The sequence below is a fragment of the Pan troglodytes genome, chromosome 5, assembly GCF_028858775.2.
Source record: "Pan troglodytes isolate AG18354 chromosome 5, NHGRI_mPanTro3-v2.0_pri, whole genome shotgun sequence".
Classification (NCBI taxonomy): Eukaryota; Metazoa; Chordata; class Mammalia; order Primates; family Hominidae; genus Pan; species Pan troglodytes.
In genome coordinates this window covers 17,177,052-17,198,796 of record NC_072403.2, presented here as the reverse complement: position 1 = coordinate 17,198,796, position 21,745 = coordinate 17,177,052, and the positions used below count along the sequence as shown (strand labels likewise).

The 21,745-nt window shown below is 44.1% G+C and overlaps 1 protein-coding gene across 6 annotated transcripts in view; it reads left to right on the top strand.

Moving 5' to 3' along the window:
- NEDD9 (neural precursor cell expressed, developmentally down-regulated 9) overlaps positions 1-21,745 on the top strand; it is a 198,853-nt gene that overhangs the window by 129,734 nt on the left and 47,374 nt on the right. Inside the window, exon 1 of one of the 6 annotated variants that reach the window (XM_016954901.4) lies at positions 19,708-19,921. The exons of 4 other annotated variants lie outside the window; for them this stretch is intronic. In XM_016954901.4, the coding sequence (XP_016810390.2) occupies positions 19,910-19,921 (12 nt within the window). In that variant the 5' untranslated portion in view covers positions 19,708-19,909. Of the gene's footprint in view, positions 1-19,707; positions 19,922-21,745 lie in introns of those variants that run through there. One more of the 6 variants, XM_518238.8, reaches the window with a different exon arrangement.

The following is a 21,745-nucleotide window of genomic DNA, read 5'->3' as shown; positions in this document are numbered from 1 at the left end:
AGAGATAATACATGAGTTACTGTGAAATCGGGACGTGAGAGCTGGTTCCGATATTGCAATAGGAAACTACTATTCTTTTGCTTGACTGGCATCCTCTTAGACCCTCCAATAACTCTTCTCAATTTTTATGTTCATCTGTATTCTCAGCTCCCAGTGAGCCAGAAATTTCATGACATGCTCAGGCTAGTAGAAAATGAGAATACCAGTCGGCTCTCCAGAGGGCTCTGCTGGCATAGCTAAGAGCCCCAGGACAGACATGAAATGAAGATCTGGCTGAGAGAGCACTACAGCGCCCAGCTAGAAGATATTAACACAAGCTCTGATTCACATGGGACAGCAAAATATAATCTGTGTGTGACAGGAATCGACACAGCCTTCAACCCTGAGGTGGAGCGAAAGCACCCAGATATGCTTTTGCATTGATGGGAAGTGCAAGCAGGAGGTGAGGGGAGAATTTTGCCCATCACTCACCATCCCCCCCCCACACACACATACATAGAGTCATGCCAAAGCATGAAGCAGCACAGAATCCCCAGCATTCAGCCATCCCTGGCACTGAGCCACAGAGAAATTAGTCAAAGGCTCTGAGGGCAGCTAGAGCACAAAGGGTCATTTGTTTTTAGAAACACCAGAAAAAGGACAATATTCTCCAGCTAAACCTTGCCAGCTCCTTGTTTTGCTTTGTTTTCCTCTTGTAGCACTGTTTCTAAATCCCTGAAGTGGTTGAGCACTGTGTCTGAGGCCAGAAGCTTTCGTGGGTCACTAGAAAAGAGCCTAGTGAGGGGGAGGAACTGGACTGGAACGTGGAAAGCTGGAATCGGGTCTGACCTGCCCTGCCGCCTTGGCAAATCACTCCTACAGGTAATGAGTGGGCCTCAGCTTTCTCACAACCAAAACTGAGATCCTGATGTGAGTCCTGCTCACCTTAGAGAGGAGAGAGAAAACCATGACCGTGACCGAGGAAGATGCCTCAGGACATAACTTCTGCACAGGGAAGGTTGTCAATTTCCTCTGCAGTATGGATTTATGCTCCTCACCTAACCAACCTGGACTCCAGTATCCCTATCTGTTTAATATTAAGCTCTCTGAAATGTCTCCACCATAGGTATCTCATTAGTAGAGGACAAGAGACAAAGGTGATTTAATCAAAACAGCCACCATCCCCGACAGCAAAACACATTTACTGATTCCTAGAACCACTATCTTTCCTGAAATGTTAGTATGGGGTTGACCCTATTGGTTACATTTGAATTGACTTTTCCATGTTGAGAGAATTAAGGTCAAGAGAATGAACTAATAGCCAGCCAGTTTTTATACAACAACATTTTTGTATTCTTTCCTTTGTAGGTTATATTTCTTTAAAGCTCAAATTAAACAGCCACTTATCCTATACCCCATCATCTCTTTAAGTCTCCTTACAGCAGAAAAATTCTGGAGACATTTTCAAAGGTGGAAAATCCAGGCCCAGTACCTAGAGAAATTAAAATATGGAACATTGGCTCAAAGTTCATAATTAAAGGTAGTAAGGAATTTGCAGGTGTGTAGTTTTATCCCCCAGTCAGTAAAAAGAATCATTTTAATGTTGTTAATCAGTGGTTCAGCCTGGGACCTTGTTAAATTGATTTGCAAATGGGAACTCTGAAACATCCTGGAGTGGCAAAGTGTAAAGGAATGAGAGACGGGATGTGGGGCGCTGTGCCTAAGCCACAGTGCATTTCCAGCTCCTTTATCCCAAAGGAACAGTCATTGTCAAGCTCAAAAGCCAGGTCTGGACTCAGCTTACAGGTGTCTCCTGGGGACCTGGGGAGGAGCGATTCCCACTGGGTGAATGTCAGCAGAGAATGGCATGCCGGCAAAGGGACACCAGAGAATTCTCTGGTCGTAGGACGGGCAGCAAGACTGCTTCGGTAGATTCAGGACATGATTCTGGGCAGTTAGCAGCCTCTCTCCCCTGCTGTGTGTTAAGAACACTTGAGGATGTTTTCCCTTAGCATTTATGATGCTGAGGAAAAGAGATTTTGGAAACTACCCTGACAAAGAAATTAATGGAGGGTGACATGGGGATTCCAGCAAGGCCAACATACAATTGCCTCATTTTCATGGTATGTCAAATTAGATTTAGGTTTTGGCTACTGTGCTTGTCATGGGGGCTCTAACTCTCACCCAGGGCCAGCATCTCACAAAATTTTATGACTTTACACTGACTTTGACCTCCAAGGACAAGGGCCAGTGGGGAGAAAGACCAGCAGAGGCTCATTCCTCCTCTAGTCTCAACGTCTCTCTCCCTCCCTCTTTCTGGAACTTGTGCTCCTGAGGTGGACGTCTGACTGTGTCTTTGGCCACAGCCAGCCATTTGCACATCTGTTCCTGTGGAGTGACAGGCAGTGGGGGAGCTCACCGCCCACTTCAGGACCCAGACAGCCATGGTCCAGGCACTGCTGTGGGCTGGAGAAAGCTGGAAAGGACCTGCCTGTGGCAGGAATCTCTGGGCCCCTTCACCATGATCTCCACACTCACCACGTGTGTACCAGGAGGGCAGATCCAGACACAGGAGCCAGAAGGAAGCCCACGCGAGCCAACAGAACATAACCTCTGGGCAGGAAGAGGGAAATGCACTCTATTGCCCAGTACCCTAGCATGACTACCTACCATGAGCAGAGGTCTATCCAAACAGGCAGAAAAAACCTGGCACATGTACATTTATCAAACAGTTATGGAGCATCCACTGTACGTATTTACCTAGTAGGTACTTGTGGCCAACACTAGCAGTCATCCTCTACTACCCATTCTCCTCTTCCTTAGTCATGAAATGACCACCTAGAATAGAGACTACACCTCCCAGCATCCCTTGCAGCTAGCTGTGACCATGTGACCAAGATCTGGCTAATGGGATGAGAATGGAGGTTCTAGGAGCACCTTTCAGGGAGGAGGCACTTTTTTCACCTAATTCTTCTTTCCTGCTGGCTGGAAGATGTTATTTAGAAGTGATGTCTAGAATTTGAGCCACCTTGGACCTTGTACTGAGGATTTCAAAGCACAAGAGAGGAGAAACCTGGGTCTCTACAGACTTTATACAGCCCTGAACCAACCCAGGAATTCTAACAAATAAGAAGAAAATTAACTTCTTTTTAAACTCATTCATCTAGGGTTTTTATGTTACTCACAGTCAAACTTAACCCTATTGGACTCAATATATATTTGTTTTATTTAGGCCTTCAACTGATTGGATGAGGCCCACCAACATTATGAAGGGCAATCTGCTTTACTCAAAGTCCATTGGTTTAAATGTAAGTCTCCTCCCAAAAAACCCTCGCAGAAACATCCAAAATAATGTCTGACCAAATACGTGGGCATTGCAGCCCAGTCACGTTGACATATGAAATTACCCATCACGGGGATGAAAACTGGTGAGTCACTGGCATATGAATAGCTGGCATGACTGTGGACTCTGGGGAGAGAGAAGAGAAGGAGAAGGCAGGGCCTAAGGAACATCACTATTCAATGATCAGATGGAGGAGAGGGCAGGTAGCTGGCAAAGGAGACAGCTGACACTTCATCGAGTCCTCAGATACCAGTACTGTAGGGAGAGCTGTGTGCAGGTAGCAGAGCCATCCCAGGGCCAAGGTGGGGCCTCAGTCTCCCATCGAGCAAGTTTCCAGAACCAAGTGAGATCAGGGTAGCACTGGTGTGCTGGGGGCTTAGTGCCAATCAGTGCTTGACCATTCTGGATGGGCCTGGCCTTGGGGACGTGTCAGGCCAAAGGCTCCGATGGCTTCTACAATGAAGAATGGAGGGCCACAGAAGCCAGGACCCTGAGCAGCCAGCAGAACAGCCAAGCCCCTTCCCTGTCCAGCTGTTCTCCAAGACCAGAAGATGTAATGCCTATTGCCGTTTTCTGTACAACATCAATTTTCTTATTAGGATACTTTTGGGGAACCAGTTTGAGAATATATAGAACTGCAATTTTGTTCAAAGGCAGTAACAAGGTTATAAGCATGAGGTTTGAAGCCAGGTGGGCCTTGGTTAGATCCTTGCTGTGATCCTGAGCAAGGCAGTCACTCCCTGAGCATCAGGTTCCATATGTAGGATTACTAACCCCTCCCTGATTCACCATTACGGAGAAGAGATGGTGCACTTAGCTGTATCTGGCACATGACTTCTACATGGTAAAGGCTTTCCTTTCTTTCTTTCTTTTTTTTTTCCTTCTCAAATCTATTGTTTTTATTTTTTTTTAAGTAAGCAGTGGTATATATGTCATCTTTTTAAATGTTTCTTTTGGGAAGATCTTATAGAAAAATGGCACCCTGAAACTTTCAGCTCTATATCCCAAAAATTGTCTTTCAAGAGTTAAAAAACTCTTTAAAATGAAGAGCTTTTTTTTTAACTCTTTATGAGTTTTAAAAAAACCCTTAAAAATGAAGATAATATACCTGGCCTAAATCAAAATAATCTGAAAAATAGATGTGTCCCAGTGGAAAGCCTACAAAGGAATAATCTCCCATCTTCATGGGACCTTCTTTCTCCTTTCTTTCTAAAAGCCTTCTAAAGCATCACCAACACACCCCAAATTTTGCTTTTCTTTTCTATTTTATTACCATTTTTTGGCTGTTATCACTCCATGTTCCCTTGCATGTGTTAAATGTATACATGTGTTCATGCAACTGAAGTCATCTTTTGAAATACATACAAAAATGTAAATAGCCAATCTCGTGTTTGTGTTAGCCTTTGAAATCAGGCTGAAAATAAAAATGCATGAAGTCAGTTATAAATTGCTATTGCCAAACAGAAATGAGATGAGTATTTGCCAGAGGTCTGGGGCCTGGGGGGAAATGGGGAGTGATGGCTGATGGGCATGGTGTTTCTTTCTGGAGTGATGAAAAAGTTCTGGAATTAGATAGTGATGATGTTGCTATAGCTCTGTGACTATCCTATAAAACAATGAAGAGTACACTTTAAAATTGTGAATTTTATGTAGGTGAATTATGTCCCAATAAAAACAAATTTCTATCGCTTGGGTCAAATAGTGGATTGCCTACTTCTAAGGTCAAGTGTTATGAAAGGCGGGGCAGCATTAGGGATTCATACATGGCAGACAATGGCACCAGGACCCCGTGTTGAACTAGCAGAACTGACTTTGAGCATAGTACAAATTCAGGAAAAAGGACTCATCTAGAGAGGCTGGCGTCAATTTTAGGAGGACAGACTTGAGCTGAGTATGCAGGGAGGAATGAATGGACTGGAAGAGCAAAGTAAAAGACATTCCAAAGAGGAATTCAGAAGGAGGGAGAGATCATGATGCTCTCTTTACTTGGTTACTGTTCTAAACTTTCATTTCATGTGGCAGTGTTTTCAAGGGGAGATGGGAAGACTGGACTTCTAGGCAAAATCTTGTTTGGCTGGGCAGGGAAGAGCCACATTAGAGTGTCCCTTCACGAGCAGCCCTTATCTTGATGTGGGAGGTTGCAGGGCAGTCGTCTGAAGCCCTGGAGCCAGGAACAGTCACATGTCGTTCATTCTGATGCGTCTGAACTCCTGCATCCTAAGTCACGTAACTGGAGGCAACGAGAGCCTGTTGGATAGGAAACATGTTGACTGGCCCAGCCTTTGCAGCCTTTCCTTTGTAAGAGATGTCTAAGCTCTGTTTGAAAGAAATGAGGTTTCTTTGTTTTAAAGAAATAGAATACTGCAAGGGAGAGGGGGAGTTTCCCGGGCTGCCATCTTGTTTTCTGTGGGTGTGAAGTGAAAAACCTCTCATTTTTGGTAAGCTGAGCAAAGCCCAAAAGCAGGAGCAAAATCGGTCCACACTGGAGCTTTAAATGCCACTGTGAAAATTCGAGGCAGGCTTCACTGGTTAAACCGCAGCCTGTCAGGGAGGCTTCAGCAAAAATGCTGGCATGAGATCTTGATTCTTCTATAATAGGCCACAGGACAGTGGCCGTACTGCCCTGCCAGGTAACTGGTGGGGCCCGGGGCCTGGGGGACCACATCGTGATGGTTCATTCCTGGGCCCTGGGATCCATCTGCCTTTGCCTGTCACTGGAACCCATGACAGCAGTGGACTGAGCCTGTCAGGGAGGACGAGAGAGATGGAAGCAGCCCAGGAACTCTCTCAACCTGAGGCAAGTTGTGCCTCTTCCCTGCTGCCCTGTGCCAGGCCCCGAGCCAGTACAGAAATGGCACTTAGGTTGATATCTTACATTCAGTCCATTTTGCTGTAATGTTCTGTAAGCTCCCTCTTGGAATTCTGGGTCCATGACATTCTTTTATCCTTTGCTATTAACATTATCATTGTGTTAGCAGTATAGCTCAGTACGACTGCTATTTAAACATCCATCCCCATCCCTGCCCGCTCCCCCACCCAAAAAAAATACTGTCTGCACTGAAAAGAAGTGGTTTGGCATAGTGAAAGTTTTTAAACATCCATTTTCCAGATGGATATCCTTGTTAAATTTAAAAAGAAAAAAAAAAACTAAACCGTGTGGAATGCTCCTAAGTGAGTATTATTGTTTACTAGACTTATTCCATCTTATGGCATTTTATGACAAAATATCAGCAAGCTCATAAAGAGGGTTTTTTTTAAGGTCCATAATCTTCCTAACCATAACAAAAGGGTGGTAAATATATTGTACAAGAGCACGATGGAAAAATGTGCTAAAGTATTTCCACAAATCAAATGTAGCACTTTGGCATTGGCTCTAAAGCATTAAATTTAGTAAATTAGAACCAGATGATTTTAAAATAGAAACTTACATAACTTTACGGTGTGATTTTTTTTCCCCCAACGCAAGTTTATCTTCCTGCAGCCGCGTTGGCTGCTACTGTAATAGGTATTTAAGAAGGAGGGCAGCCTCTAGGTATTATTCATCTTCGTAGCTCCCAAGGTGCCTAGCATTATATTGGGCAATTAGTAAGTATTGGTGGATGGGTGAATGAAATCTCAGCAGGGATTAACAAGTACTAGTTAACTGGCAAGGAAATGTAATATAAATATTTATACAGATCTACAGGTAGACAAAACACTGCTGCTGTCCCACACATAATAGTGAAAATATGTGTTGCTTTTCCTTTCATTGTTAAAGCTGTGGATTAAAATCAATGAACCTGAAATAAAAGGGTGGATCTGCTTCGCCTTTGGGTCACCATGCTTCAAACCACCATCACCCTGGAATGTTCCTAATACATAAGTCTCATTTCTATTTCTGCCATCATAGCAGCCACAGAAAATGCTCCTTTTGGTCATGTCTCCCTCTCCTCCCACACACAAGTTCACAATGTAGCTAATACCTGAAAGATAAGCTGGGAGTTCAACACAGCATATTGACTGAGTGCCTATAATCTCCAAGACCCTGTATGTGCTGCCACAGGGGGTGCAAACGAATAAGGTATAGTCTTTGCCTTCTAGGAAAATACTTTCCGGTAGAGGGTTAGTCAGCACACTGTCATTGCATGTAAAAGAAATCTAACTTATACTAGGTTAGTCAGGAAGGTGTATTTACGGCCTTCTGAATTGAGTTGTCTAAGAGCAGACTTCAGGCATGGCTAGATCCAGAGGCACAGACAACAGGATTAGGGTTCTCTCCATCTCTCCACTCTAAATGCCTTTGCTTCTTTTTGCACATGGACTCATTCTCTCTTGCTATTGACTCTCTCTACAAGGAGAAAAACATATTCACCACCAAGCAAACATTTACAGTCTATGATCCAAAGACAGAGAAGTTGTCTCTCTCCCAGGCTTCATATACAAATCTCAAAGAGATCTTGGATTGACTCTGAGTTACATGTCAAGTTCTCAGATTAATTACTGTAGAAAAGAGGATGTATTCTATGATCAATCAGGCCTGAGAGGTGGCTGGGACTCTCCCTTTGTGGATGAATGAAAAGGAGGTGATTTATGTCTTAAATATTGATATTTAAATATTGATGTGCCTTGGCAGCTGATTGGATGTGGGAAGCAGGTGGGAGAAAGAAATAAAAGATCAGTCTGAGGTTTTGATTCTAGGTGACTGGTAGGGACATAAATAGAAAGAGAATGGTTTAAAACAGACACTGTTTTAAAGGGAATTTATCATTCATAGGTGTATTAATCAGGGTTCTCCAGGACATGTGTGTATCTATGTGTGTGTGTGCGTGCACGCATGTGTGTGTGTGTGTGTGTGTGTGTAAAGAGAAAGAGAGTAAAAGATTGGTTTGTTTTCAAGGAGTTGTCTCCAAGTCCAAAATCTGCAGGGTAGACCCACAGCATGTGGACCCTGGGAAGAGCTGATGTTGCAGCTTGAGTCTGAAGGCTGGTGGAACAGAATTCCCTCTTCCTCAGGGGACCTCAGTCTCTTTTCCCTGAAGGCCTTCATCTGATTAGATGAGGCCCACCCACATGGTGGAGGGTATCTACTTTACTCAAAGTCTACTGATTTCAATGTTATCTCCTCTTTAAAACACCTTCACAGCAACGTCTAGACTAGTGTTTGATCAAATATCTGGGTAGCATGCATGGCCTATCCAGGTTGACACATAAAATTAATCATCCCAATATTTGACTATAAGGAGCTTATGAGACGCCTCTGGAATATTTGGGTGCAGTAGAAAATGAGGGCTTGGAACTCAGAACACAGGTTGGGAGATGTGATTGTCATCAGAGTAGACGTCATTGGAGAGCATGAGATAGATAAGGGAGAAAATACACAAGGAAAAGGGGCTGAGAATGGAACCTTGAAGAAAGGCTCCTGAAAAGAAGACTGAAACACATTGGCAAGAGAAGTAGAAGAATCAGAAGAGCCCACTGCTTTGGAAACCGAAGGAGTTGATTTCATAACAGGGGAAATAACAAGGAGTTTCAGGAGTTGAGGGGAGATCATAGAGTTGGCAGGCAGAGAAGAGTCCCCGGCTTGGACAATGGAGGCTGGGGGTTCCCCTGGAGCAGGACTCCTCAAAATGTGATCTGCAGACCTGCACCAGGCCACACACTGGACAGGCCCACCAACAGGTAGGTGCAGAAATTGAGAGCTAGTGCTTAGAAGCTCTGACAGCCATTAGACAAGAGTGATTTTTTAGCAGCTGAATTCAATTATCATCATGATCATCATCATCATCATCAAGGCTTGTATTTTGCCAGTCTTTTTCATTTCTTTTTTCTAGTAATTTCAACACTACTCCTATTCTATGCATCAATGGCTTTGATGGTTATTGATGGAACAGGGGTCAGAAGCAGATGCCTGGAGGACTGAGCAGGAGGCCAGGATGCTGGACCACCCACTCTCTGGTCATGGCAAGTGAAAGATAGAGGGCACTTGGTCAGTGTTGGGGAAGGAGAGGTGGCAAAGGGAAGATCCTGAAGACCCAGAGAATGTTGTTTGTGGCTCATATTCGCTCATCCACAGTAACAAAATGTAAAAATCTGGAGTATTTTGATAGCACACTCAGCAGCACAGCCTGATTGGAGTTGGCCTGAGGTGATATGTATTCTTTTACCCACTTGGCATGACTCTTTGTAGATTCAATTGCTGAAACATGCATGCCTTTGCTTATGGGACGCAGCCATGGATTTTGCTGGGAGTGTCTTGTAATATGTGGTATATGCTCTAAATCTCTTTCTAAAATCTGAAATATTCTGAATTCCACAAGCTCATCTGGCCTCCAGGTTTTTGAACAAGGAACTGTGAATCTGTTTTTAGGGTGAGGAAGGCCAGAACTTACTTGCAGAGAGCAGGGTGGGAAAGATTAGGGGGCACATCAGAGAGGGGATGGTTAGGGAGCTGAGTCCCAGAGTGGGCTTGAGAGGAGAGAAAAAAAATGCACAGAGCTGTCTGGATAAAAAGGAAAGACATTTTTTTTTTTTGCCTGCTGACCAGAACTGCACAGGTGATGACTTTTGAAAATGTAGAGTGATTTTAAGATGGCAAAATGAAAACTGGGGGAAGACATGGCCTCTATCAGCTAGGGCCAGGAGGGCACAGCCTTTCTTCTTGTCACTACTCTCCACCCCTCCTAAGACCAGAAGCTCCAAAAGCAGGTTAGAGCATGAATCAGGAGAACTGCATGCCCTGGGTTCAAGAACACCCTTGCAACACTCCCTTGTCTACATCGTCAAGTCTGAAATCACAGGGTGCCAGGCCTTCAGCAAGTTAAGAGAACTTATACTTAGTGCCTGTAAAGCTCAGGGGTACCAGTGAGCGAGACTTCAAGTCTTGTGCATGCTCATTGCCAGACCCCCTTTGGCTTTTTGTATAAAGAAGAGAGCTGCTGTTTATTTCCGGGCTCAGTGGGCAGAAAGGAATGCTCCGTCCATACTCCGTTCGGCAAGTCAAGGGTGGACACTGGTGTCTTTATCACCACCCAGTCCTCGGCCCACACTGGCAAGGCATTCCTCTAGCAGACAAAATAAAAGATTGCTGATAGCTGGAGCACTTTGTTTGCTTTCTAAAACGAGTCAAACTCTTCAAAAGCTTGGCTTGAACCATGCAGGGTGTGCTGTGTTCCCGCCACATTCCTCTCACCCGCCTCTCCACCAGGCCTTGTATTATCCAGATTCCTTTCATGCGCTCACGAGCGCCAGCTGGCGGCTGCTTGGGCTGGCCGGACAGGCCAGAGGCTCTGGGCCCGGGGCCTGCTGGACATTGGCCGGCCTCAGCCGATGAGGGCAGCGGGGCACGGGAGGGAGGCCTTCTTGGAGGGCTGGGTCAGCTGGGTTCTTTTAAGGCACAAGGGGGAGAAAATGCATCTCCAACCCCTGAAGAAATGAGGTACCCTGGGCATTACTAGTGGCCATTTGGTGTTTAAAACACTCCCTTCTCCCCCATTGTGTACTGTCCCTACCTCCGCCCCCGGAGCTATGCTGGATGGCTGGTGTGGAAGATGGCTTCCGGAGGCCAGTGTGCGCTGGAGAATGGCAAAGCTCGGAAGTAGATTGGAAACAGAAAATCCAGCCCATCTAGGAAGCTAGGGCACACCATCCATAAGCCTTTTCTGCTTAGTCCAACTAGACAATAGCAAGACGTGGAGAGGGGAAGAGGGCTACAAAGTCGCATCATATCACATGATGTCATGCCATGGCAAGTAGGAAAGATCATGTCTTATACCACATGACATCACATAGAAAGTGTATGCCAGAGAAGTCAGGAAGACTTTTCAAATGTAAGAACATATAGAGGAAGCACAAAGGTTAGCAAGAAGAAGACCTGATGCCTTTGCTCCCCTTCATTTAATAGGTAGTATGCACCAAGATGATTGTGTTTGGGCAGTGCCTCTGGAAAGAGGAGACGGCCACTCTCATTTCAGCCATGAGAGTCCATTCCTGTTTATTTGATGTTGGCAGATCACTTCAACCTTTGTAAAAATCCACAGTGTGAAGTTTCTATCAGCAGAAAAGATTTCCATGACGGTTTCATATAACAAGTTGTTTATTTGGACAAACTAAAGCATGTAATAACAGAACACCTCACGGCTAGAGAAAACAGGAGAGAGAGGCTTTGCCAGGCAGTCTGCACAATTTTACTATTAAACTCCTTTTGTTCCACTGAACTCTATGCCTTTACCTAGCTGGGGACACATAAATAGTAGAAATGTGAACCTTGCACAATTATGGAGATAAGCCTAAATCTTTATGCATTTCTAATTTTTCTTATCACTTCACCTTTAAGTTAATTCATCCAAGTCTTTCATATAAAGAAAATGCTAAAATGGAGCGTCACAATTGCTTGTCACATTTCACTAGAGTCGAGTGAATTTATTTAACACCTAATTTAATCTGTCAACGTTTTTCAATTCTTTGAAGAAAAAAAGGTAGTAATTAAGTATTCCAAAGTTATAATAACACTAAACACCAAAACTTCACAATCGCACAGTTTTTTAAACATCAAGTCAAGATATTAGCCATAGTCACTCCACTTAAGGTGGTCTGGCTAGGTTTTTAGTAGCATGGTAGTGACACGGTTTTACATGTTCTATTTCATGGTTTATCAAGAACTAAGAGGGGCCTAAGACGTCCCATTTTAGCACTTCACCCTTGGGATAATTAAAAGCCACCTCAAAGAGATGGAAGGAAGCAGGAAGAGGGCTCAGTAGGAGTGGTGGTTGTAAGGGGCTGTACAGTGACAGCCTGCTCAAGCTCGGCTAAGTGGTAAGAGGCACCAGGTCCTCGTCAAGTCTTCACAGTGTGGAGACCCACCGCGTCGCTGTAACCTAGAAGATCTAGAGAAACTGCTTCCATTCTCTGCTGCCTAGCGCCCCACGCACCCCAGGCAGCTTGTCCTTGAGATCGAAATGAGTTAGGAGGGAACCAAATGAGAAAAAATTCAGGGATCACGAGTCAAGGAGCCTTTTTAGAAGACACTACCCTCCACCTCCATCTGCAGAAACAAATTTCTTTTTTTTTTTTTTTTTTTTTGAGATGAAGTCTCGCTCTGTCCCCAGGCTGGAGTGCAGTGGCTCGATCTTGGCTCACTGAAATCTCCGCCTCCCGGGTTCAAGCGATTCTCCTGTCTCACCGTCCCAAGTAGCTAGGACTACAGGTGTGCACCACCATGCCCAGCTAATTTTTGTATTTTTAGTAGAGATGGGGTTTCACCATGTTGGCCAGGATGGTCTCAATCTCCTTACCTCATGATCCACCTGCCTCAGCCTCCCAAAGTGCTGGGATTACAGGTGTGAGCCACCGTGCCCGGCCTATTATTTTTTTTAATACGAACTTAACAAGTCTTTCAGAAAATAGAATGTATTCCTAGGACACTGTTGCTAACGAGGTAGTTCGGGGTAAGGTCGGGTAGCCTTCATGAGGTCTCTTGTGCCAAAATATTAGTGGAGGGAAAGTGAATGAAAGCCCCATTTCACAGTATATAAAGAATCAAGCATTAAAACTCTTCTTGGGCTTTTCTCTAATAATAGACTTTCATTCATTCCAAGAGCTTGACCAGTTCAACAGATAAAAGAGGTTTATTGCCTTGAAGTGAGAGGAGCTCATTCCCTTGCCTTCTGAGAAGTGGCTTATTTTTTCCCCCTGCTGAATTCAGTGAAGGCAGTGTGCACAGACAAGACACAGGCTTTGAGAGGACAAAAGATGGGGTTCAGTCACCTACATAAGTGCAAAACGGGCTACAACAAAAGAAAAGACAGAACCCTCTTCTATAAATTGCTCAAAATCTCATTGTGGAAAAGAAACTCTCACAAAAGAAACCATGTAAGGGAATACCAAGCACTAAATGGTGTGTTATATACATAAAACTGACTAGAGAGCATATGCAGATTTTTTTTATTTTTATTTTTTTAGAGACAGGGTCTCACTCTGTCTCCCAGGCTGCAGTGCAGTGGCACAAACATGGCACACTGCAGCGTTGACCTCCTGGGCTCAAGTGATCCTCCCCCCTCAGCCTCCTAAGTAACTGAGACTATAGGCATGCACCACCACACCTGGTTAATTTTTTTTAATTTTTATTTTTGTAGAGGTGGAGTCTTGCTATATTGCCCAGGCTGGTCTCAAACTCCTGGGCTCAAGCTCCTGCCTTGGCCAACCAAAGTGCTAGGATTACAAGTGTGAGCTACCACACACAGCTATGAAGATCACTTTAAACGGGTAGATTCCATAGCCTCATACTAAGCCTACTGCAGCTCATACTTAAAGGAGAGAGGCCTAAGCATTCCTAATTGTTTCTTAAGGGAAATTGGATTTGGGAAGCATTGACTTAGGCCACAGGTGACGGGAGTCCAGAGATACAGAGGAAGATTGGAGGGAGGAGAGCAACAATGGAGAGATTTTTCTAGGAAAGGTTTTATAAAGAAGATGGGGTACAAGCGGGAGGCACGATAGGATGTAGGCAAGCAGAGCCACGAAGTGGGGCAGAGTGATGAAAGAAGAACTACATACGCACAGGCTCCAACGTGCACGTGAGTAAGGGGTGTGTGCATTTGTATTTACACGGCTGCATCAGCCCTCCTCACAACTCAAGAACAATACCTGTTTCTCAGTTGAGCTTAGTCCCACAAGGGTGGAGACCCAACCTTATTGAGCAGACAAACATGTGCTCAGATAACGAAGTGCATTAATTCATTCATTCATATGAAGAGAATGGCAGCAATATAGCTCCATGGTCAGGGCCACACAGACTCAGAAACCAGAAAGCCTGGGTTCATAAACAAAATGGGCCATCACCCTGTAAGTTGGCGCATGCTGTAGAACTTCTCCAGTCTTGGTTTTGTGAAGTGTAAAGTAAGAACAATACAAGCTACCTCACAGGGCTGTTACGTGAGATGAATATTAAATGGACTCCTGCTTGTAAACATCTGGCACAGGGCCTGGCACCTCGGAGGGTTTCGGTGAAGGCTGAATGAACCAAGAGTCAGTTGGATTGAAGGAGAAAACTCTCAATGGCTGGTCTTTGAGGAGGTTTCTGGAGACTTGCAAAAGACTGGAAAAGTTGCTGCCTCTAATTATTTTTGAAATAAGTTTGGTATATGTAGATTGATTTTAAAAACTAATGTCAAACTAGAAATGATAAAACATGGCCCTAGAATGGTTCCTTTTTAGGACTGGGCTTGTTCCTCTGGTCTAGCACTCACTCAGCTTCCAGATTGTTCCCCATAGATGTGGAAAGATCTATACTTTATTCTGAACTCAGGCATAGATGTACCTTGCACTAATCTAGAGTGTGGGTCGGCAAACTTCTAGAGACAACCAAATAATACTTTTTCTTCTTCGGCTTTGGGGGCTTTGCCATCTCTGTGGCATGTGCTCAGAGTCTGCCATTACAGCTCAGAAGACATCCCTACGTGAATAGGGATGGCTGTGTTCCAATAAAACTTTATTTATAGACATCGAAATTTGAATTTCACATCATTTTCATGTCTCATCTTTGGTTTTTTGCCCAACCACTTAATAATGTAAAAGCTATTCTTGGCTCATAGATGCAGAACTAGCAACAGGCCTTGAGTTGGTTCTGAAAAGGTGCATCCTAACACCATTTTAAATAAATGGAAAACTCACTGCTAAACTCAAACACACGGGGGAATATGTCTTCCCTGTTCCCTTCCTGGGCACCAAACAGAACCTCATGATAAACATACGTTCTTTGAAGTTACATTTATCTTCTTACTCATTGATGCTGCAAGCATTTATGCACCTCTAAGGTATACAACAGGACAGGGGACACAGATGAACAAGATACCACCCTGTTCCCCAAGAACACACATCGGAGCTGGGGAAACAGACATCAACAAATCATTATGAGACAACGTGGAAAGCCCTTATAATAGGGCCGTGTTCCAGTACAATGGGGGCATAGTGAAGGGAGGGAGGAATTAGTTCTGAAAGGGCGAGGTGGGCAGGGTGGGGGTTGTAGACAAGGATACACAAAAGGGTTAGTGTTGAGGCCAAACTTGACAGCAGAAGAGTGAAGGGGGGTCATTCTCAGCAAAGGGGCCTGCCTGTGCAAGTCAGGAAGGTGCAAGTCCGTCTTGGAATCTGTAAGTTCCCGGCAACCCCACACTCCCAAGTATGGCTAGAGGGTGGGATGGGGGTCGGGGGTAGAGGGAGAAAGAAAGGGTGGGTTCAGATGGTGGTCCATGCCAAAGTGTCCAGATTTTGCTTGTTAAGCCATTGAAGTGTCACTAGAGGTTTTTAAACATGGTAGTAATGTGATCGACTCTGTATTCCAGGAATTAAACACGTAGTGAGCAACGTGGAAGATAGATGACAGCAGTGAGAGAGTTAGGCAAAGAAACTAAAAAGAAATCATTAGAATAGACCAGACCAAGAGATTCAGGGGCCTGACCTCACCACCAATTGCTGTTATAACTCAAACTGGTGGGGCCCTGTGTGAGGCACTCAACCTCTCTGAGCGACAGACAGCTCTGCCCTCTCTATGAGTGGCTGGATTAGGTGATTTCCAAAGTCATTTCCTGCCCTCACATGCTCTTCACTCTTTGCCCTTCACTCTTAGAGAGCAGTCACGTGGGTTCATTCCAAGTTGTCAACAGAAGTATTTCTTCCTTCTAGCCTCCTCTTGATTTTTTGCTGTATTTATGGCAGTGCCCAGTTGCAGCTGGAAAATCATTAGAATGGCATCCGGTGTCATTTCCCTCACTCCTGTCTGCACAAGCATCTGGAAGGAAGAGTGCTTGGTTGAAGAGCAGGCAGGCGGCAAGGATGACAGGAGGGGATGCCCACCGGAGTGCTGGCAAGTGCAGGAAGTGGAACCGGAGGCCCAGAGTTCTAGCCAATTTCAGGAGGGTCTCTATGGGAATACTAGGGCTGCTGCATAAATCAATTACATAGCCCAGTTTAAACATCATTTTTGCATCTGATAGTAATAAATGAGGAAGGGAATTGTTTCTGTATTCACTGAGACAATTTGTGTTTCCCTGAAGAGTTTTAAGGGCAACATACTAAATGACACTAATAAAGTAACAACTATCTGCATTATTTAAGCTGCATTAAGACCAGAGCTCAATATTTTAACTAGTAGCCTGCTGTCCTTGAGTGTTTAACAAACCGGAGAGAAACAGATTACTCCCTGGTCAAAACACTGCAGAGGCTTCATGTCACACTCAGGAAAAAAATCCAAGCTCCCTACCACCTACCTCTCTGAGCTCATCCTCTCCATCCAGCCCTGTGTACCCCACACTAAGCACACTAGACAGCTTGCTGCCCTTAGACACACTAAGCTCGTGCCTACTGCGGGCCCTTCCCCTGGGTCACTTCTGTCCGGAATGCTCATCCCCTAGATCTCTGAGTGGCTGGATCCCTGAAACTATTCAGATTTCTGCTTAAATATCATCTCCTCAGAGGAGCTTCCCTGACCACTTTATCTAAAATAATACACCTCCTGTCCCACCCTGGTCTGTTTTCCTCCAGCAATTTTCCCTGCTTAATTTTTCTTCATAGCATTTATCACTGCAAATCATATTATACATTCATTTAATTATTTTCCTCAACTCTCACTAGACTGTAAGCTCCATGAAGATGGGAACTTTGTCTGGGCTACTGCTGTATCCTCCCCTCCTAGAAAGGTACCTGGCACATGCTAGGTGCTCTAGTGATAACAGTTCAGTGAGAAAGCTGCCTTATGAAAGAATGGCACACAGAGAAGGGGTTCCTCCAACTTCTTCTGAATGCCTACCACACTTATCAACAGTAGTCTAATATTAATACTAGTTATAATTAATATAATAATTAAATAATAATCTATAGAATATAGCAATAATGTCATAAAATATTAACAAAATAATATATCATAAATCTGATATTAATTAAAATAATAACTAATAACAACAGTAATAAGAACAAGCAACCATTTAAGGTCTTACAATGTAACAAGTACTATTAAATTCTATCCACATTATCTTATTTAATCCTCATTATGAGGCTAGCAGGTATTATTATTTTCTCTATTTCATACTGAAGGACATCAAAATTAAGAAGTTCAACTGGCCAGGCACAGTGGCCCACGCCTGTAATCCCAGCACTTTGGGAGACTGAAGCAGGTAGATCACCTGAGGTCAGGAGTTCGAGACCAGCCTGGCCAATCTGGTGAAACCCCGTCTCTACTAAAAATACAAAAAATTAGCCAGGCATGGTGGCAGACACATGTAATCCCAGCTACTCGGGAGGCTGAGGCAGGAGAATTGCTTGAACCAGAGATGCGGGGATTGCAGTGAGCCGATATTGCACCACTGCACTCCAGCCTGGGCAACAAGAATGAAACTTTGTCTCAAAAAAAAAAAAAAAAATTAAAAATGTTGTGAGGTTCCAGCACAGGTTTACCTGATTCCAACACCCTTGTGCTTTCCTTTAGGCAGCTAACTATATACTGACCCAAGCCTTCTGGAAATGAACTTCGGGTAGATTACATGTGTCTTACTTACCTTACAGGACAGAAACAGGAAAGCAGGAGGGCCACTAGCTAGAGAATGAAATTACAAAAAAACCCCAGCACAAACTTTAGGAAACTGTTTGAAAACATTAAAATAGGATGGGACAGCACTCACTTACTCAATGATATTCATCAAACAAAACAGAAAAAGGATTCAGCTTGACCACTTAGGAAGCCAAAGGAATGTTATCTAGATCTCTTGGAGGCCGCAAGACTTATCCTACAGATGGGAAGGGCTTTGAATCATTGTCCTCCTTTATCCAGGTAGACACCAAAAACAATTTCCTGCAAACTAACGACTCTCTGGTCAGTCTGCAGGATTCTTAAGGAGATCGTTACAATGCAATATGCCGCGTGCTTAATTTGTGTTCAGAAAGGCCTTGCACAATCACTGAGGCTTATTTTTGCTCTAAGGACAAATGAGGAAAAGCAAGGCCTAATACAGGCTGGAACAGGTATGTCAACCTCATTAGGATGGCCTGGGGGGTCATGTCCCTGGAATCAGTGTCACACTGAACTGCAAACTAACCTGCCAACCCTGTATCTGGAAACCACTTTTGTAGGACAGCTGTTCTCTCATTCCTTTTGCTTAGATCATAAAAGTAGAGTTTTCATCCATTGGGAATTTGTGTGTTAGAGGCGAAGGGAATCAGATTCTGATCCAACTTGGTCAGGAAAAAAAAAAATAAGGGCTGATTTTTCCATCCAAGTCATGTAGTCTGGTTGGAGTGCATCCCACTCGCGGACAGCTATTGTCTGGATTCACCGAGTCTCAGTCTTGCCCGGGAAAAAGGAATTTTTCGCCTCACTGCTCTATCCATGAGAAGAGTTGCAGAAGGTGACCATTTCTGTTTTCTGGGTGATTCTCTTTCTCTATAGAAATCCTAAAATGGAACCTTTATAGAAATTATGTTCTGTGCTTCGCTGGAGAGAGACTGGTCTTTTTAACCAGGCTCATCAAACAGTGGGCATTTTCGTTCTCCTGGATAATAAGTGTTGGTGGGTTAATGGGTCATCCTCAGGACAGAGGTCAGAAGGAAAAACACTGCAGTGTTCAAAGCTGGAGCTAGAAATGCCAGCCGTCAAAGAACACAGAACTCAGTGGACGGTGATGATGTATAGGGCGTGCACTGGCCAACCCCATCCGAGAGGTCACATCTAACCTTTATCCTCAGCAAAGCCACTGAAGGTCGCTCAATATGTGTGACCCGCAACTCTGAGGCCCTGGTAAGAAGCTGTCCAGGAAAACGCTGGTGGGTGTGCTAGAGGGTTCCTTTTCACTAAGGGAGAATTGTCTTCCAGCTCCTTGCAGACTGACATCGCAAAGTACTTTGAACGTTGAAAAGAACAAAAAAAGCAAACCGTCACACACACACAAAAAGTAGGCGGGAGGAGGGGGAAAGAAAAAGGGACAGAGAGAGAGAGAGGTATCAGCAGGGGTGGTTAGTAAAAAGGGGCCCGGAGACAGAAAACCTTTTGTTCCCGGAGTTCGTTTCATGTAGAGATTGTGAGGTGAATGGCTTTGAAACGAAATGGGTTTATGAAGGAGTTGCTAGGTCACAGGAAGCGCGACTGTCAGACTGCTTTTGTGAATTCAGTTTCTTTAAAATTTGGGTTAATCTTAAAAAGAATGTATCTCCTTTTCCTGTTCTTTCTCTTTCTGTCTTCTTTTTTGGCGGGGGCGGGAGGACAGAGTAAGGTTCAAGACGGTTCCCCACTTTCTGTTTTATTTTCCACCGTCTGATAAAGCAAAAAGAAGCGATCACATTACAAGTTCTTTGTCAGTTTTTCAGAATTAGGGGTGGGCAGGGCCTGAGCATTACCTTGTCCCACTAGCCAATGGCGGGGCGGCATGCAAATGAGGTCCGCGATCAGCCTGCCTCAGTCACAACAGTGAGCTCAGAGACTTTAGGGAGGCGCTGCGACTGACAAGCGGCTCTGCCCGGGACCTTCTCGCTTTCATCTAGCGCTGCACTCAATGGAGGGGCGGGCACCGCAGCGCTTAATGCTGTCTTAACTAGTGTAGGAAAACGGCTCAACCCACCGCTGCCGAAATGAAGTATAAGGTAAGAGAGTGCCTTTTACAGGTTTCCTTGCAAGCTGAAAGCTGTGCCTGCGGGTGTGTGCTTGTGTATGCGTGTTCCTTACTGTGACAGTCCCTTGTGTGTCCCGGAGAGTTCTAAGATGAGTCTCGGTCACTGAGGTTGACATGCAAGCAGGCAAGCAAGCAGAGACCCGGTCTTTGAGACCCACTCCAGGGGTTCACAGTACACCCGAGTCCATCTGCTCTGAAAGTTGCCGGGCGAAATACCTCGGTGAGAAGTTAAGACTTGGAGCCGCTTCACAGCAGCCACTGGAGATCAGAGGGTGTCTGACTTGAATCGCGGCAGGCATTGGCTCAAGTCTCATTGGCTTCCTTAGGCCTGGCTTCCACTGCCCTGGGGAACTGTAATAAGAGAGGAATGAGGACTGCATAGTCTGTCTCAGACTGGCTCTTAGTGCAAAGTTTTCCAGACTTTGCTTTAATCGTTTGGTCTCGGAAGGAGTATGCCATATGCACTTTTGGTGGGAGAAATTAAAAGCCCAGATTACACAGCTGAGGATGGAAAATTTTGACATCCTTATGTTATATTGGATGTAGGAATAAATAAGTATGAGCCATTTCTTGAAAACATTTTTATTGGAGTTTGAATGGGGTGAGAGTGCGAAGGCTCAGGCTGGCTCACTGTGCCTGAAAGCTTACAGAGTGTCATAGTCATAGTACTTCAGCAGCATTATTTTCCAATGCATTTTACACCATTGTTTGTGGATTTTTCTTGCCAAAAGGATTTTTGACTTGCTCCGTATATTCCCCCCTCCCCTTTTTCTTTTAAGTCACTCCCATCTAAGGAGGCAAGCAGCTTCCAGGGGACACAAAGAAAGCAGACTGCAATGAATTGGACATGAATTTTTCTTGAATGATGAATAGACATGAGTGCTAGTGCTACTATTTTATTTTATGCTATTTTAAACAAAAGTGTTATTATTAAGATGGATTTGGGCAAGGGTGCTAGGCTTGTGGATTGACAATTTATATTAACTGTACACTAGCTGGAAGCTACTTCGCTTTTTTTCTAAATTTTTCTGGTCCATCCTTTTTTGATGTAAGGTTGTAAATACTTGGTCTAACTGATAGCCACTGACTAGCCTCAGTAATAAAGCTTTTGTTCAAAAACTATGAATCTTATTCAAAAGCTTTAAGTCTAAATGTCAAAAGTCTTTATAGTAATGCCTACGTTACCACTGTCTGAAGACACAGGTATCAGCTATTTCCGTTTCATCAGCTTTCTATTATCTTCATCAGTAGGGAAGATCAGAGGAAAGGGTCATCCTGAAGACTATTAATATTTGACTTTAGGATGCAACCAGAAACAAATCCCTCTACTTGGCAGGAAAGTTATCTTTCTTAAAGTGGCTCACCCCATATTTCCTTATTTAGAACAATGATAGGACCAGATATTACTCAGCCTGGAGTGACTTTTTTGCTCTTCCTTTCCCTGTTGTTGAATAAGAACTGGCTTGCAGAAAAAAGAGAGAGTATGTTCATATGTCTATTATTGGAAAGTATAAATGGCTGAAATTAACATTGAGTGCTGTAATCTAGAAAGTGACGAAAGTGACAAAGTCTCAAGTCACTTTTATTCAATGATCTCATCGTGTTTAGCTTTACTCTTTATGGAAAGAAAATCTAAAGGCAACTGATAAAGTGACTGACAGCGTAAACTGCGATTGGCATTCATGGAGAAACCTGCTTCTCCACTGGGCCTTACTGGTGTTGAACACCTTGCCAAATGATGTAAATACATGATTTTTATTACCTTGTAGGCACCTTCACCAGCAAAAAAGCTAAC